At 46.6% G+C, this 14424-nt stretch overlaps 1 protein-coding gene across 1 annotated transcript in view; it reads left to right on the plus strand.

Moving 5' to 3' along the window:
• The window catches only part of LOC115472445 (DBIRD complex subunit ZNF326-like), a 282530-nt gene that overhangs the window by 22735 nt on the left and 245371 nt on the right, over nucleotides 1-14424 (plus strand). Inside the window, exon 3 of the mRNA XM_030206732.1 lies at nucleotides 6101-6506. Coding sequence (XP_030062592.1) covers nucleotides 6101-6506 — 406 coding nt within the window. The remainder of the gene's footprint in view (nucleotides 1-6100; nucleotides 6507-14424) is intronic.

Consider the following 14424-nt stretch of genomic DNA (forward strand, 5'->3'; position numbering starts at 1 on the left):
TTACCCATACCTCTGTGGATGTGGACATATTGCCTTGCTTTCCCTGTCCTTACCCACCAACAGTGGATGCAGGCATATAGGTTCGCCCTTTCCCTGCCTTTCCCACTCATCTGAGCCTCCGGAGTCTTCAATACCTCTGCTTTCCTCACAGCTTAAAAAAAAAAGTCGCGTCGCGTTTTTAAACGCAGAGACGCTGGAACAGAGGTTTTTGACCTGATTTTCAGCAGGATCATAGTTGTACACTAGATCCTTTGAGGTAAGAGTGTTTTCCAACTCCTCCGGGGTGGGCCCGCGATCGGGGCGATTTTGGCGCGAAACCGCCATTTTGGATTTTACCGCCGTTTTTCGGTGATGGCTACGGACAATGTAAAGCGCTGTTCCACTTGTGGCAAGCGCAAATCAGCAGCAGGGCTCTGTAAATCGTGCTGTATTGGCGTAGGAGCCGGCCTGAGCATGGCAAGCGATGTTTCTTACCGCTCTGAGCTGGCAGCAGGCGCCATTTTGCTTACACTGCATGGCGCGGCCTCCATGGACACGGAGAGACCTGAGCCGGGTGGGGCACCTCGAGATGAGGTTATTTCAGGAGTGGCTAGCACCGGACAGGATTTGGGTGCCCAGGGTGAGATTTTCTCCCCGGATTTTGTGCTTTTGCTGCATAAAGCATACATGATGAAAAGAGCCCTTCCTCAAGGGTCGCCTGAGGCTCCTCTGATTGCCCCCCCGATGGATTCTGGCCTGGGACTGCCCAGTGAGGTTTTTTTCCCGGATGCTTGGCCTAAAGATAAGCGCAGAAGGGTTAATGCCCCTTCAGATTGTGGTGCACCTTTTCCCCCCCGTGGTCGGGGTATGAGGATTCGGAGAACTCTGACAGACGTTCTTGGTCTGAGGAACCAGAGTCAGGTGCGGATTTACCACAGGATCTGGATGATCCCTCCGCGGTGAGGATTTTCCACCGTGATGAGCTGCCAGCGCTTATTTCAGATACCCTGCAGGCCCTCTCGATTGAAGATCCTGACAGTGGCATGGCCTCCTCGGGTAATCCCAGGATGGCTAGTACCAAGAAAGCTGCTCGGGCCTTCCCTTTGCATGACTCCATCCTAGAGCTTGTTTCGGCTCAGTGGGCTGACCCCGAGGGATCTTTGAGAGTTTCCAGGGCTATGGGGCAGTTATACCCTCTGCGTGAGGGACATGTGGCTCGTTTTCAAATGCCTACAGTGGATGCCCTAGTCACTGCGGTGACAAAGAGAATTACCCTCCCTGTTGAAGGAGGTGTTGCCCTGAAGGATGTTCAAGACCGTAGGCTGGAAACAGCGTTGTAACGGTCCTTTGAAATTGCAGGTCTCACTGTTCGGGAGTCTGCATGCAGCTGTTATGCTGTGAGAGCCTGCCTAGCTTGGCTGCAACAGGCAGTGGCTCAGCCCGGAGATGGAGCGGAGCCCATCTTGGATGTGGCTCCGCGGATGGAGGTGGCCTTGTCCTTTCTGGCTGATGCCCTTTATGACCTTGTCAGAGCTTCGGCTAAACAAATGGCAGTAGCAGTGGCGGCTTGCCGTCGTCTGTGGCTAAGACACTGGGCAGCGGACATGGCCTCTAAGCAAAGGTTGGTGAAGTTGCCTTTTCAAGGACTTCTCCTATTTTGTGAGGAGTTAGAGAAAATTGTGAAAGGCCTGGGTGATCCAAAACCCCAGCGCTTGCCCGAAGATAGGCAGAGGCCTTCCTCTAAGGGCCAGCCGGTCCACTCGTACAGACCTCGCTTCCGTGAAGCTAGAAGGTACCGCCCGGGGCCTTCTGCTGGGCTCACTTCACGTGCCCGTGGTCAGCAGAGGAACTCCTTTCGTTCGGACAAGCGTTCCGCAGCCGGTGGCTCAAGACCAGGAGTTCAGGGGCGACCCTCTCAATGATGGTGCGCCGGCCCTCTCCTCGATGCCTGTCATCGGAGGACGGCTTTCCCTCTTTGTCGAGGAGTGGGCCAAGATTTCCTCAGATCAGTGGGTTCTGGACCTGATCAGAGATGGATACAGAATAGAATTCAACGCCCCAGTAAGAGACGTGTTTGTGGAGTCCCGATGCGGTTCTGCCGTCAAACGGGCGGCGGTGGAGGAGACTTTACAAGGTCTGATTCAGTTAGGGGCAGTGACCCCGGTGCCTCCCGCCGAGCAAGGCTGCGGCCGATACTCCATCTACTTTGTGGTGCCGCGAAAAGGTGGGTCCTTTCGCCCTATTCTGGACTTAAAAGAAGTGAACAAGTCCCTGAGAGTGCGGCATTTCCACATGGAATCCCTGCGCTCAGTCATTGCGGCGGTTCAGCCAGGAGAGTTTCTCACGTCTCTAGACCTGAAAGAAGCTTACTTGCACATACTGATTTGGCCCCCGCACCAGACGTTTCTGAGGTTTGCGGTGTTGGGAAAACATTTCCAGTTCAGGGCCTTGCCTTTTGGCCTCGCCACAGCTCCCCGAACCTTTTCGAAGGTAATGGTGGTAGTAGCTGCTTTTCACAGGCGAGAAGGTATCAGGGTTCTCCCGTACCTAGACGACTGGCTCATCAGAGCAGACTCTGCAACAGAGAGCTTACAAGTTACAGCCAGAGTGGTCTCAGTACTGCAATCTCTAGGCTGGGTCGTCAATATGGCCAAAAGTCACCTGTCCCCTTCACAATCTCTAGAGTTTTTGGGGGCCAGGTTCGACACAGTCTCGGGCTATGTGTTCCTACCCGAGCCAAGGCGGTGCAAGCTTCAGAATCAGGTCCGTCTGCTCCTGAGGATGCCCCGCCCGCGAGCTTGGGACATTGTCCAGCTGCTGGGATCGATGACAGCCACGATGGAAGTGGTACCCTGGGCGAGAGCGCACCTGAGACCTCTACAGTATTCCCTACTCCGGAGATGGTCTCCTATTTCTCAGGATTACCAATGCAGACTTACTTGGCTCCCTGCGGCCCGTCTCAGCATGGAGTGGTGGCTCTCGGACAGCATGCTGCGGCGAGGAATGCCGCTGACGCTCCCCGTTTGGTGCCTAGTGGTAACAGATGCCAGCCTGAAGGGCTGGGGCGCACACTGCAAGGGGAAGCATGCCCAGGGTCTATGGACACCCGAGGAGTCGGAGTGGTCCATCAACCGCCTAGAGTTGAAAGCGGTGTTTCAGGCGCTTCTGGCCTTTCAAGTGACCCTGGAAGGATTGGCTGTCAGAGTGATGTCGGACAACACGACAACGGTGGCCTATATAAATCGACAAGGCGGAACAAGGTGCAGAGCACTAGCCGCGCAGGCCGAACTGATTTGCCACTGGGCCGAGCTGCATCTTCAGTGTCTGTCGGCAGCTCATATTGCAGGTCAGAGCAATGTGCAGGCCGATTATCTGAGCAGGCATCAGATCGATCCAGCAGAATGGAATCTGGCAGACAAAGTATTCCTGCAGATCTGTGCCAAATGGGGCAAGCCCGTGATGGATCTAATGGCGACAAGTGCCAATACCAAAGTCCCGTGCTTCTTCAGCAGACGGAGAGATCCTCGCTCGGCGGGGTTGGATGCCTTGGCTCAACCCTGGCGTCTGGGTCTACTTTATGTGTTTCCCCCATGGCCCTTGATAGGGCGCCTGCTCTTGCGGATTCGGCTGCACCCAGGAGAAGTGGTCCTCATCGCCCCGGATTGGCCAAGGAGACCTTGGTATGCAGACCTCAGACAGATGCTCCTGGAGGCTCCTCTGCCGTTACCTCTGGTACCGAACCTGTTGACTCAGGGACCGGTAGCCATGGAGGACGCCGGCCGCTTTGGTCTTACGGCATGGCTATTGAGAGGGCGCAATTGAGGGATAAAGGTTATTCCAATAAAGTTATTTCCACTCTCCTGCAAGCCCGCAAATGGTCCACTTCCGTGGCTTATGCCAGGATTTGGTGCCTGTTTGAGTCTTGGTGTGCTTCCAGAGCCATTGTTCCAATGCGGGCTCCTGTCTCGCCGATTCTGGACTTTTTGCAAGAAGGTGTACAAAAAGGCTTGGCCTATAATTCCCTGCGGGTGCAGGTGGCAGCGTTGGCCTCCCTTCGTGGTAAGGTGGAAGGCGTGTCTTTGGCTGCTCACCCAGATGTGGCACGGTTTCTTAGAGGGGTGCTTCGGCTCCGACCTCCAGTGCGAGCACCCTGTCCAGCTTGGAACCTGGGGCTAGTTTTGAAAACCCTGCAGACATCTCCTTTTGAGCCGCTTCGGCGAGCATCGGAGAAAGACTTGACACTGAAGGCCGTTTTTCTGGTGGCCATTACCTCGGTGAGACGGGTGTCAGAGCTCCAGGCGCTGTCCTGTAGAGACCCATTTCTGCAATTTTCAGAGTCCGGAGTCACGGTTCGGACCGTGCCTTCCTTTATGCCTAAGGTGGTTTCAGCCTTTCACTTAAACCAGCCTATTTTCTTGCCCTCTTTTTCAGAGGAAGAGTTTCCAGAATCTTTTGGGCAGCTGCACCTTTTGGATGTGCGCAGGACTCTGCTGCAGTATCTGCGAGTTACTAACTCTTTCAGGTCTTCTGATCATCTGTTTGTTTTGCTATCCGGTTCTCGCAGAGGGTCTCCAGCATCTAAAGCCACTATTGCCCGCTGGCTCAAAGAAACTATCTTTTCAGCTTATCTGCTGGCCGGCAGGGTTCCGCCTGTAGCCTTTAAGGCACATTCTACTAGAGCGATTTCTTCCTCTTGGGCTGAAACTGGAGCACTCTCTCTTCAAGAGATATGCAGTGCAGCAACATGGGCTTCTAAGCTCTCCTTTGCCCGACATTACAGGCTGGATGTGGCTGCCAGGAGGGATGCGCGTTTTGGTGCACAAGTGCTAGCGCGTGGTGTGGCTTGTTCCCACCCTATCTAGGGATTGCTTTGTTACATCCCATACGTAATGGCTTCATCTGCTTGATGACAAGGAAGGGAAAATTAGGTTCTTACCTTGGTAATTTTCTTTCCTTTAGTCATAGCAGATGAAGCCATGAGCCCTCCCTGTATGATTGTCTGTATGCTGTGAATCTGTTTTTCAGGTTCTGTTCTAATTTCCTGAAGTTCCTTCCTTGGGAGAAAGTTGGAAAACAATCTTCAGGATTCATGTTCAGTTTAAATTTAGGAGGATGTGTTCATTCCCTCCAGCATGTTTTTTTTTTGGAGAATGTGTTGATTCTCTCCAGGAGGCGCGTGTGTTCCCCTCCAGTTCTATAAATAGGAGGATGAGTTCATCCCCTCCAGTGTGTTGGGAGGATGTGTGATTCCCTCCAGGAGGCGCGTGTGTTCCCCTCCACTTATACAATAAGGAGGATGAGTTTATTCCCTCCAGGAGGATGTGCATTCCCTCCTTTATGAGTTCATGCCCTTGTGATGGGCCATCGTTCGCTGTGAGGAAAGCTCTTGTGATTCCCATTGCGGTTTGCCACACTGCTTTGGAAACTTCAAATACTGAAGAAGCAGTGGAGCTAGCTGGCCAAGAGGGCACTGTGAAAGTTTGAGTGCTCTCTATCTCCCCTGCTGGTTGATGGACATAACCCATACGTAATGGCTTCATCTGCTATGACTAAAGGAAAGAAAATTACCAAGGTAAGAACCTAATTTTCCCTTCCCATTGTTAATTGTGTATAATTCTAGAGATATATTCAACTTCATATTTACTTCTGTAAAAAGCGAAAGTGAGAGGTTTTTTTTTTTTTTTGCTATTTGCTCTTAATTTAAGTGTTTCATTATGTCACCCTTGAGTATGAGATTAGAAAGTTTACTGAATTCTCTGTGAGCTGTTCTTCTCAGACTAGGGCTGGGCTTGAAAAAGTGACAAATTTGTTTTGTTTTTTTATGGTGGGATTTTTTTTTTTTTTTAGTGGAAGAAAAAGCACTTGAAGCTTAAACAAAACAAAGTTCAGACTTACTGAGCTTTAATTTAGTTTCTTTGTAAATTGGTTTGTATAGACTTCACCCTGTTGAATCTTCACAGGTTGAATGCCCAGCCCTAATCAAAGTGCATAAAGTTATAGATCTGTTAGTCTAAACTGAAAATTTTTTTTTTGTAGTTGATAAATGTCAACTGATAATTGTGTTTTGAAATGTTTAACTCTAGTAAGCTTACTTTTTTTTTTCCCTCACTGCAACTTTCAGGTTTGGACCTTATGAGTCTTATGACTCCAGGTCTTCTGTGGGCGGGCGAGATCTGTACAGATCTGGCTATGCTTTTAATGAACCCGAACAAAGCCACTTCGGAGATAGTTATGATGGTCGATTTGACAGCTCCTACCGGAATAGCCTTGACTCTTTCGGAGGTAGAAACCAGGGCGGGTCTAGCTGGGAATCAACTTATTCACGCTCAAAGTTGAGACCTGGGTTTTTGGATGACAGAGGAAGAGAAAGTTACTCTTCCTACAGCAGTTTTTCTTCACCCCATATGAAGCCTACAGCTGTAGGCTCTCGGGGGAGAGGAATGCCTGCTTATCCTGAAGGTGCGTTTGGAAGCAGAAGCTATGATGCTTTTGGAGGACCATCAACAGGCAGAGGCCGAGGCAGAGGAGTAAGTACAGAATCTTTTCAGATTCTTTTCACTAGTTGATTTTGAATTCTTTAACGACAAGAACTTTAAAATGGAATGCACTGTTGTAGTAACTTACAAATGGGCATGAATATCATAGCAAAGCCCTTAGAAGGTGACGTAAAGCAGTATGTCTTTGAAAGTAAAATCAATGAATAGTAATTTGAATTACTAGATTTGGAGTTTTCTCCTTTTGTATGAAAGGAGGCAACGTAACTACAGGTTGCATTCAAAAGGGATTAAAGTAATGTTTTCAAACATTAGGAGCTTTGCTGCTGATATGCATTTTGTAATGAAGAAGGAAAAGTTTACTGTAGAACCATTTGAAGTTCTGATTAGGTTAAAGGTGCAATGTATGGTTACAAACTGTAGGTGGTCAATGCTCTCTTGACATTCAATCTCCTGCTTAATGTTAGAAATCAAAACTGTTTTGATTGTGATTTTATGTACTAAAACTGTAGCAAGTGTTAGCCTCATCAATTTGCTTTTAATTTTCCTTGTATTGTGAAAACGCATGGAGCGTTTATTTTATTTGATTACATGCCTTCTCAAAACAAGTTCAAAGAGGTGCTGTGAGACTAAATACAAAAAAAATGATAGACATACTGTTTCCTGTAGTATGTTAATTCTATATCATCTTCTTTACAGTTCAACACAAAAGTCTACAAATGCAAAAAAATAGCCATATATAAAAATACAATAAATACGTTATGTAACGTGGAAAATGTGTGTAAACAATCACACTGACTCTTCCAGAGGTTTTCCTATTGAATTTATAATTTAGCTTGTCATTAAAGACAAGCTGAAGTAAATACACATTTAAAAGAGAATTTCTTTCTCTGTTATACCCTTTTTCTCTTGAATGGTTTTAGTATAAATCTTTGTATGTGTGTGTTTAATTCCTCATATAAAGGAAATGGCTTTTGGAATGTTTAGAAATCCTTTTGTAAGAGATGATTTTGGTAATATTTATACATACATTTCTGGGTGTTATACTGTATACTTGCATAACGGATCCACACATTTTACCCTGTTTATATTTCCTATTGTTTTAGCATACACATCTTGATAACTTGAGTATGTATGTGTCTGAAAACAATTTTCCTAGACTCAAGTATACAGAAAACATAACTAAAAAATCTAAGCATTTCTTCAGTAGACACAGACACAGAATGAGAAAAGGTCTTTAGTATATAGGCCTTTATTAGTCTGTGTTTTAGCCTTGTGAGCTTTGGCCATGCGCTGAAATATTTAAAATGCATTGCACCTTTAATAGATTGTTCAAGTTTGCTGCCAAAAAAAGAAAAGAAAAAAATCCGCTGTGTATAACAGTAGCCACGATTCTGTAAAATTCATAAAGGTGGGATGGTCTGAGCCAGCCCAAATTCATTTGCCACATGAGAAAAATGCTATGAGCTGAATAAGTCCAGATATCTGATTATTGAAATGACTCAGGAATTTTTGCAAAATTGAGGCCAGTTTTTTTTGTATCTGACTAAGGATGCCTAATGATTTGCAACTTTGACACAAATTGTAGGTTTCACTGAATCCTCCAAGTGAACAGAAGCTGACACAACCTCTACTTGGTACAAGTTGCAGCCAGATAATGTGTTTAATGCATCCTTAACTGTTTAATTGATTTAAACATTGAAAATAATAATAAAAGTGAATAAGGCAGGTCCAGAATTGTTCTAGGTGATTTTTAAGTTGCAGTAGGATACTTAAGCCTTCAGTTAGGTGAAGAGAATTCCATAGTTTAGCAAACATGCAAATCCTAATCTCTGAACTTGTGGTTAATTTTATGTCCACTTTCCACAGTTAATTGGCTTCTTTAAGCAATTCTCTGAGTATTAAAAAATGAAGGTCATTCACTCTTACAAAGCAGGGGAAAGCTATTAAAAACTGAAAAGGTTTACAACTAGTAACTTCAGAAACATTAAGAAATAGCAGTTATATGAAACTGTTGAAGTTGGGCAAAATCTGGCAGATCAAGACAAGGCTTTGATAGAACTGCCTGAAAACTAGTCAGATATATAAACTCGAAGCCACAGTTCCCTGTAAATAACTTGCTGAAAAGTTTGCTCATACTAAGAAAACGTTGATATAAACATAACATAGAATAGCCATACTTAGACCAATGGTCAATCTAGCCCAGTATCCTGCTTCCAACAGTGGCCAATCTAGGCCACCATAGGAGCCAGCTCTGTGGGTGCTTGAGAACCCCAAATATTGAGAATACTCCTTTGACTCTGTCCAGGGAGGGCTAATTTCCATTGGGTTTAGCACCTCCAATCATTTTGAAAAGTTGGCTTCTGTGCAGGTCAAAAGTACCTACAGAATCTCAGATAGCAAGATTCCATACTACTGAACCCAGGGATAGGTAGTGGTTTTTCCTCATGTCCACCTCAGTAGCAGATTATGGACATTTCCTCCAGGAACTTGTTCGAATGTTTTTTTTTTTTTTAATGAGATACACTAACTGCTGTAACCACATCATCTTGCAACGAGTTCCAGAGCTTAACTATATAAAATTTTCTCATATTTGTTTTAAAAGTATTACCATGTAATTTAATTGTGTCCCCTAGTCATCGTACTTTTTGAAAGAGTAAATAATTGATTCACATTTACGTATTCTACTCCACTCAGGATTTTGTAGACCTCTATCATATACCCCCTCAGCTCTCTCTTTTCCAAGCTGAAGAGCCCTAACCTCTTAAGCCTTTCCTCATATGAGTGGAGTTCCATTACCCTTCTTTGAACCTTCTAATTCTGCTGTACCTTTTTTTGAGATACATTAACCAGAATTGCACACACTACTCAAGGTGAGGTCACACCATGGAGCGATACAGAGGAATTATAATATTTGTCTTCCTTAACATCGGTTCCACTGTTCTGCACAAATGGATGCTATCGCTTCCTACTAGCAGGTGGTGGTAGAGAAAACTAAATTCTAGCAGCCGCTTCACCGGTATAGGCTGGGATGCTCCCTGGAACAATCTATTATTTTTCTGTACCTCTAGCAGGTGGTAGATTGTGCTGATTGGTCCTCCAGTCCCTGACCTAGCTCTCCGCTCTGCAGGCCACGGCTGCACAGCATGATTGAGCCTAATGACTGCTCCCAGGTTCTCAAGTTCCTAACCCAGTCCTGGTTGGATGCGGAGCTTGGCTCCACAGTCCACAGTCACACTTTTGTCTCTGGGTGTGGATCTGGCACAATCCTATGGGACCCTGCTGAGGGATGCGGGTTCTAATCACGCCCCCCCCCCCCCCCCCCCACTTCACCTTGCCCATACACCCTGTTTGTGTGTAAAATTCCCTGGGCTTCTCCTGCAGACCCCAAGCTTGAAAAAAAACAAAATCCAACAAATTCTGTTTTTTTAGCATCCCTCTGGATCGGCCCAGAAATGACTGATGGGTTGTGCACACCTACCAGCAGGTGGAGACTGAGAACTCTGATTCTTACTGGAGACTATAATACCGTCGCCCAGCCTCAGTTTGAATCAGTTACTTTCAATCTTCAGCAGGTGGTAGATATGGTAAGCCCCTCAGTCTCAGTATTTTTTTGTTCATTCTTTCTTCCTATTATTTAAGCAAAAAAAAAAGAGGTTTACACAGGCAACTTAACTTCTTATTTTTTTTCTTCTTTTGGCTGCATATTTGTGCTCTTTCAAGGTCCCTGTTGCTGGCAGAGGCCCGTGAGGATTCTCTGGTACTTTTGGGGTGCTACACTTGGGTGGCCGAGTCCCTCCCCCTTACAACTCCTGTAGGTCCCCCATGGGACCTCCAGGGACAATCTGGTTTAAATTTTGGCTTCTGGCTTCAACCTCTTCGGGGGAAGGGTGCTTGAGTTCCAAGGGGAGACAGCTACATTTTGTGTTTAAAAAAAAAACCAAAAACAACAAACTAATTTGAGCTGTAGTAGCGTGATAAAGCAGTGAGGGAAACTGCGTCTGGTAGTGCTATAGAAATAATTAGTAGTAGTAGTTTTTTTAGTGCTGGACTGTTGCTCTGCCGGCTGGAAGTGGCTGTCTCTCTTTAGGCACGCTTTTCACCTGCTTTCTGGGCATGAGTGAAAAGTTAAAAAGATGAGCTGTTTGTCAGCAGCGCAGGGGTGGCTGCCGCTGGCATCTGCAAATATTGTACAGTGTTGGTCTCTGCGGAGGCTTTGGAGCAGATTGATTCAGCGTGCTCAGGCGGTGTCAGTAGGTCCCTAGCTCTGTGTGGAGAACCGGGTCCCAGCAGGCCGGCAGTTCCCACTGGAACTGCCGCCATTTTGGATTCTCAGCTGCAGCAGTAGAGCAACTCGCGTCTAATTTTCCCTTCATTCAGCGGCTTCTTTGGCGGTGTAGGGGGAAATTCCTAAGGGGGCATTCCCCTCAGAGTTTGTATTGGCAATGTATAAAGCTTTTCTTTTAAAGCAGGCAGCTCCTCTTTCGGATGAGACCCCAAGGGCCGCCTTCTTCCTTATGCAAGCATCCTGTGGTGCTTTGGGATGAAGAGGTGGAGGAGGCAGCTCCTGGGGAGTGGTTAAAACTCTGACCACATTTTGGATGGAGAGGAGGAAGGGCCCTAAGAGGACAGTGACTTGGAAGAGGATGTTCTCCTGCCAGGAGAGGGCCCCTTGGTGGTCTGTGTCTTCCATAATGAGGACTGGCAGGAGCTCATCATTTTAGTCTAGTCCACACTTAACTTTGAGGAGCAGCCAGTGGCTGCAGTACAACGGACAGTGGACCCTTTGGTGAAGGAGATCTGTAAGTCAGGTAAGTCTTTTCCCATGCATCAAGACTTCAGAGAGAGAGAGAGAGAGAGAGTTCAAGCGCAGTGGGAAGTTCTTGATACTCCATTTTGTTCGTTTGGTCAGGCCTAACATCCACCTTTATCCTATTTTGGAAAAGGATAAGGCTTTGCTGAAGCCCCCTGTCGTCGATGCGGTGGTGTCAGAAGACGACTGTTCTAGATGATGGGGGTGCGGCATTGGAAGACCCTCGGAATTGCAGAATGGAGTTTCTGTTGAAGCACTGTTTTGATGTTTCCACCTTGGTAGTACAGGCTGCCATTTGTGGAGGATTGGTGGTCAGGGCGTGCTTTTGTTGGTTGGATCCTATTTTTGACTTTGTCCTTGATTGACCGGGAAGTCTCTCAGATAGAGATGGGGTGGATATGCTGTTTGGTTTGCTGTTTGGTTTTTTTGGTGGATATGCTGTTTGATTTGCTTAGAACTTTGACTAACTCTATGGCTCTCAGTGTAGCGGCTCGGCATTCTCTGTGGCTTTGCGGATGCGGCTTCCAGGTCTAAGCTCAATAAAGTTTCCCTTTCGAGGTGCCTTGCTGTTTGGTGAGGAGCTGGACAAGTTGGTCAAGAGTTGAGGAGAGTCCAAAATGCCTCATTCCAGAGGATTGCACTAGATATGTGGGCCGTGGCTTTCTGTTGGGTCTGGGCTGTGCGTGTGATTTTAGACGTTTTCATCCTGGGACGTTGACTGGTACTCAAAGATCTTGTTTTCTTCTGAGCGCTCAGTTCTTTCATGGTCCCATTGTGGAGGCCGAGAGGTTAGTTTGGTGTCTTAGTCCCAGGATCGTCTTTTTGCCGTGAAAATGTCAGGGACCATCCTCTAATTCCTGTAGGAGCTTGAGAATTTTATTGGAGGTGGGCCCAAATAATCTTGGACCAGTGGATCCTTGACATATTTGCGACGGGTACGCCTTAGAGTTTGCACGATCCCTCCTGGATGCCTTTCTGGAGTCTCTCTGTCATTCCTGAGATGGTCAGGGAAACACTTGTGAGGCTTCTGTGTCTCCGGGTGGTCTGTCCGGTTCCTTGAGAAGAGATGGGCATGGGTCGTTATTCCATCTATTTTGTTGTCCCGAAGAAAGAGGGACTGTTTTGACCCATTTTATATCTCTAAGGCATGAATCTGGCTTTAAAGGTCTCCTTTTTTTGCATGGAAAGTCTTCGATTTCTCATTGTCGCAGTTCATTCGGGGGAAATTCTTACCGTGTTGGATTTGAACCGAAGTTTATCTACACATTCCAATCAGTTAGCAACACCAAAGATTCCTTCGTTTTGTGGTGTTGTGACATCATTATCAATTCTGTGCCATGCTTTTTCTTCCAATGATGGCCCCTCAGACCTTTACCAAGGTGATGGTGGTGGTCATGGCTGCTTCCTCTGCCCCAAATTCATAAGTTGCAGAATCAGATTCACAACATCCTTCGCTGACCAGTCCCCCAAGCCATGGATTACCTTCAGGGTCTAGGATCCATGGCGACGGCCAAGAGGTGCTATGGGCCAAGGTTCACATACGTCTGCTGCAGTGGTCCCCTCTTTTCCAGTGGTGCCATCAGGCTCTTTGGAGGACTGGTTGCAGCTCCGAGTGGAGGTGTGCAAGAGTCTCAGTTGGTGGCTCCTTACTTCCAGTTGGATCCTTCTCAATGGATGGTTGTGACAACAGATGCCAGTCTCATGGGCTGGGGAGACCATTACCTGGGGCGGTTGGCGTAGGGACTCTGGTCCCAGGAGGAAACATATTCTCTCATAAATCTGTTGGAGACCAGGCGATACGATTGGCCCTTCAAGTGTTTCGCAGTCTGATTGTGAGCAGAGTGGTGCAAGTTTTCTGTGACAATGCTACGGCGGTGACGTATATCAATTGCCAGAATAGCACAAAAAGTTGCGAGCTGGCAAAGGAGACGGTGCTTCTCACGAGATGGATGGAGTATTATCTCTTGAATCTGTCTGTAGTTCATGTGGCCGGGTGCAAAATCTACAGGCAGACTTCGTCAGACTCTGGATCCAGGGGAGTGGGCTCTAGGTTTGGAAACTTACAACTTTATAATCCATCGGTGGGTTTCCCAATTATGGATATGATGGTGCTTCTTGGAGTTTTCAAAGGATTGAGTAATTTTGCGGCCTGTTCCTTTCTTCCTAACGTCGTCTTGTCTTTTCATTCATTTTTCATGCCTGACAGCATTCGCAAAGCCCATCAAAGGTCTTTATAAAGACTGCTACATTTCACTTTTCAAAGATTCTTTTCTGAAGATAAGGATTGTTTACCAAGACTCTTGAAGAAGGCACTTCTAGTGTCGAAACATGGTAATGTGTTGAGTTATCCTTTATTAAACTTTGTGATTCATAATCGGCGTTTTTGGTCTGTTTTGAAGAGACTGATCCCACTTTTTGTCTCTTCGATCTTTTCATTTGAACCAGACCATTGTGTTGTCCGTTTTTGGTTCTTCAGGCTCGGATTAGCAGCATTCTCTGTATAAGCTATAAGTGTGGAAAGGTTTGCAGGAGTATCTGCGTAGGACAGAGGACTTTCAGTGGCCAGACCATCTTTTTGTTCTCGGTGGTTATCAGAAAGGTTTGTCTGCTTCTAAAGCCACTCTTGTGATGTGGATCAAGGAGGCCATAGGTTCTGCCTATCTTCTTTTGGGCAGGGTGGGTCTGGAAGGTATTGGGCTCATTCCACGAGGGGTGTGGCCTCTCTTGGGCTGAGCGGTCCCTCGTTCCACCTTTGGACATCTGTAAGATGGTGACATGTTTGTCTCTCCATACTTTTGTTCGTCACTACAGGCTGGATGTTCAAGCGCATCAGGAAGTGGGGTTTGTTTTTGTGAGCATGTTCTTACTGTGGAGCTTTGTGAGTCCCACCCTTAGATATACTGCTCTGGTACTTCCCATCATTTATTTCTTGCTGGTCCGGAGGGATGCTAAGGAAAGAGAAATTAGATCTTACCTGCTAATTTTCTTTCCTTTAGCCCCTCTGGACTGGTCTAGATCCCACCCTGTGTATTAGACTAGTCTTTTCCTGGATAGTTGTTGTTCAGTATATTTGACTTTTCGTAGAGATAATTTGTGTAATCTATGTTGAACTCTGGTTTTATTATTGAGGTTTCAAAA

The sequence above is a fragment of the Microcaecilia unicolor genome, chromosome 6 (assembly GCF_901765095.1).
Source record: "Microcaecilia unicolor chromosome 6, aMicUni1.1, whole genome shotgun sequence".
Classification (NCBI taxonomy): Eukaryota; Metazoa; Chordata; class Amphibia; order Gymnophiona; family Siphonopidae; genus Microcaecilia; species Microcaecilia unicolor.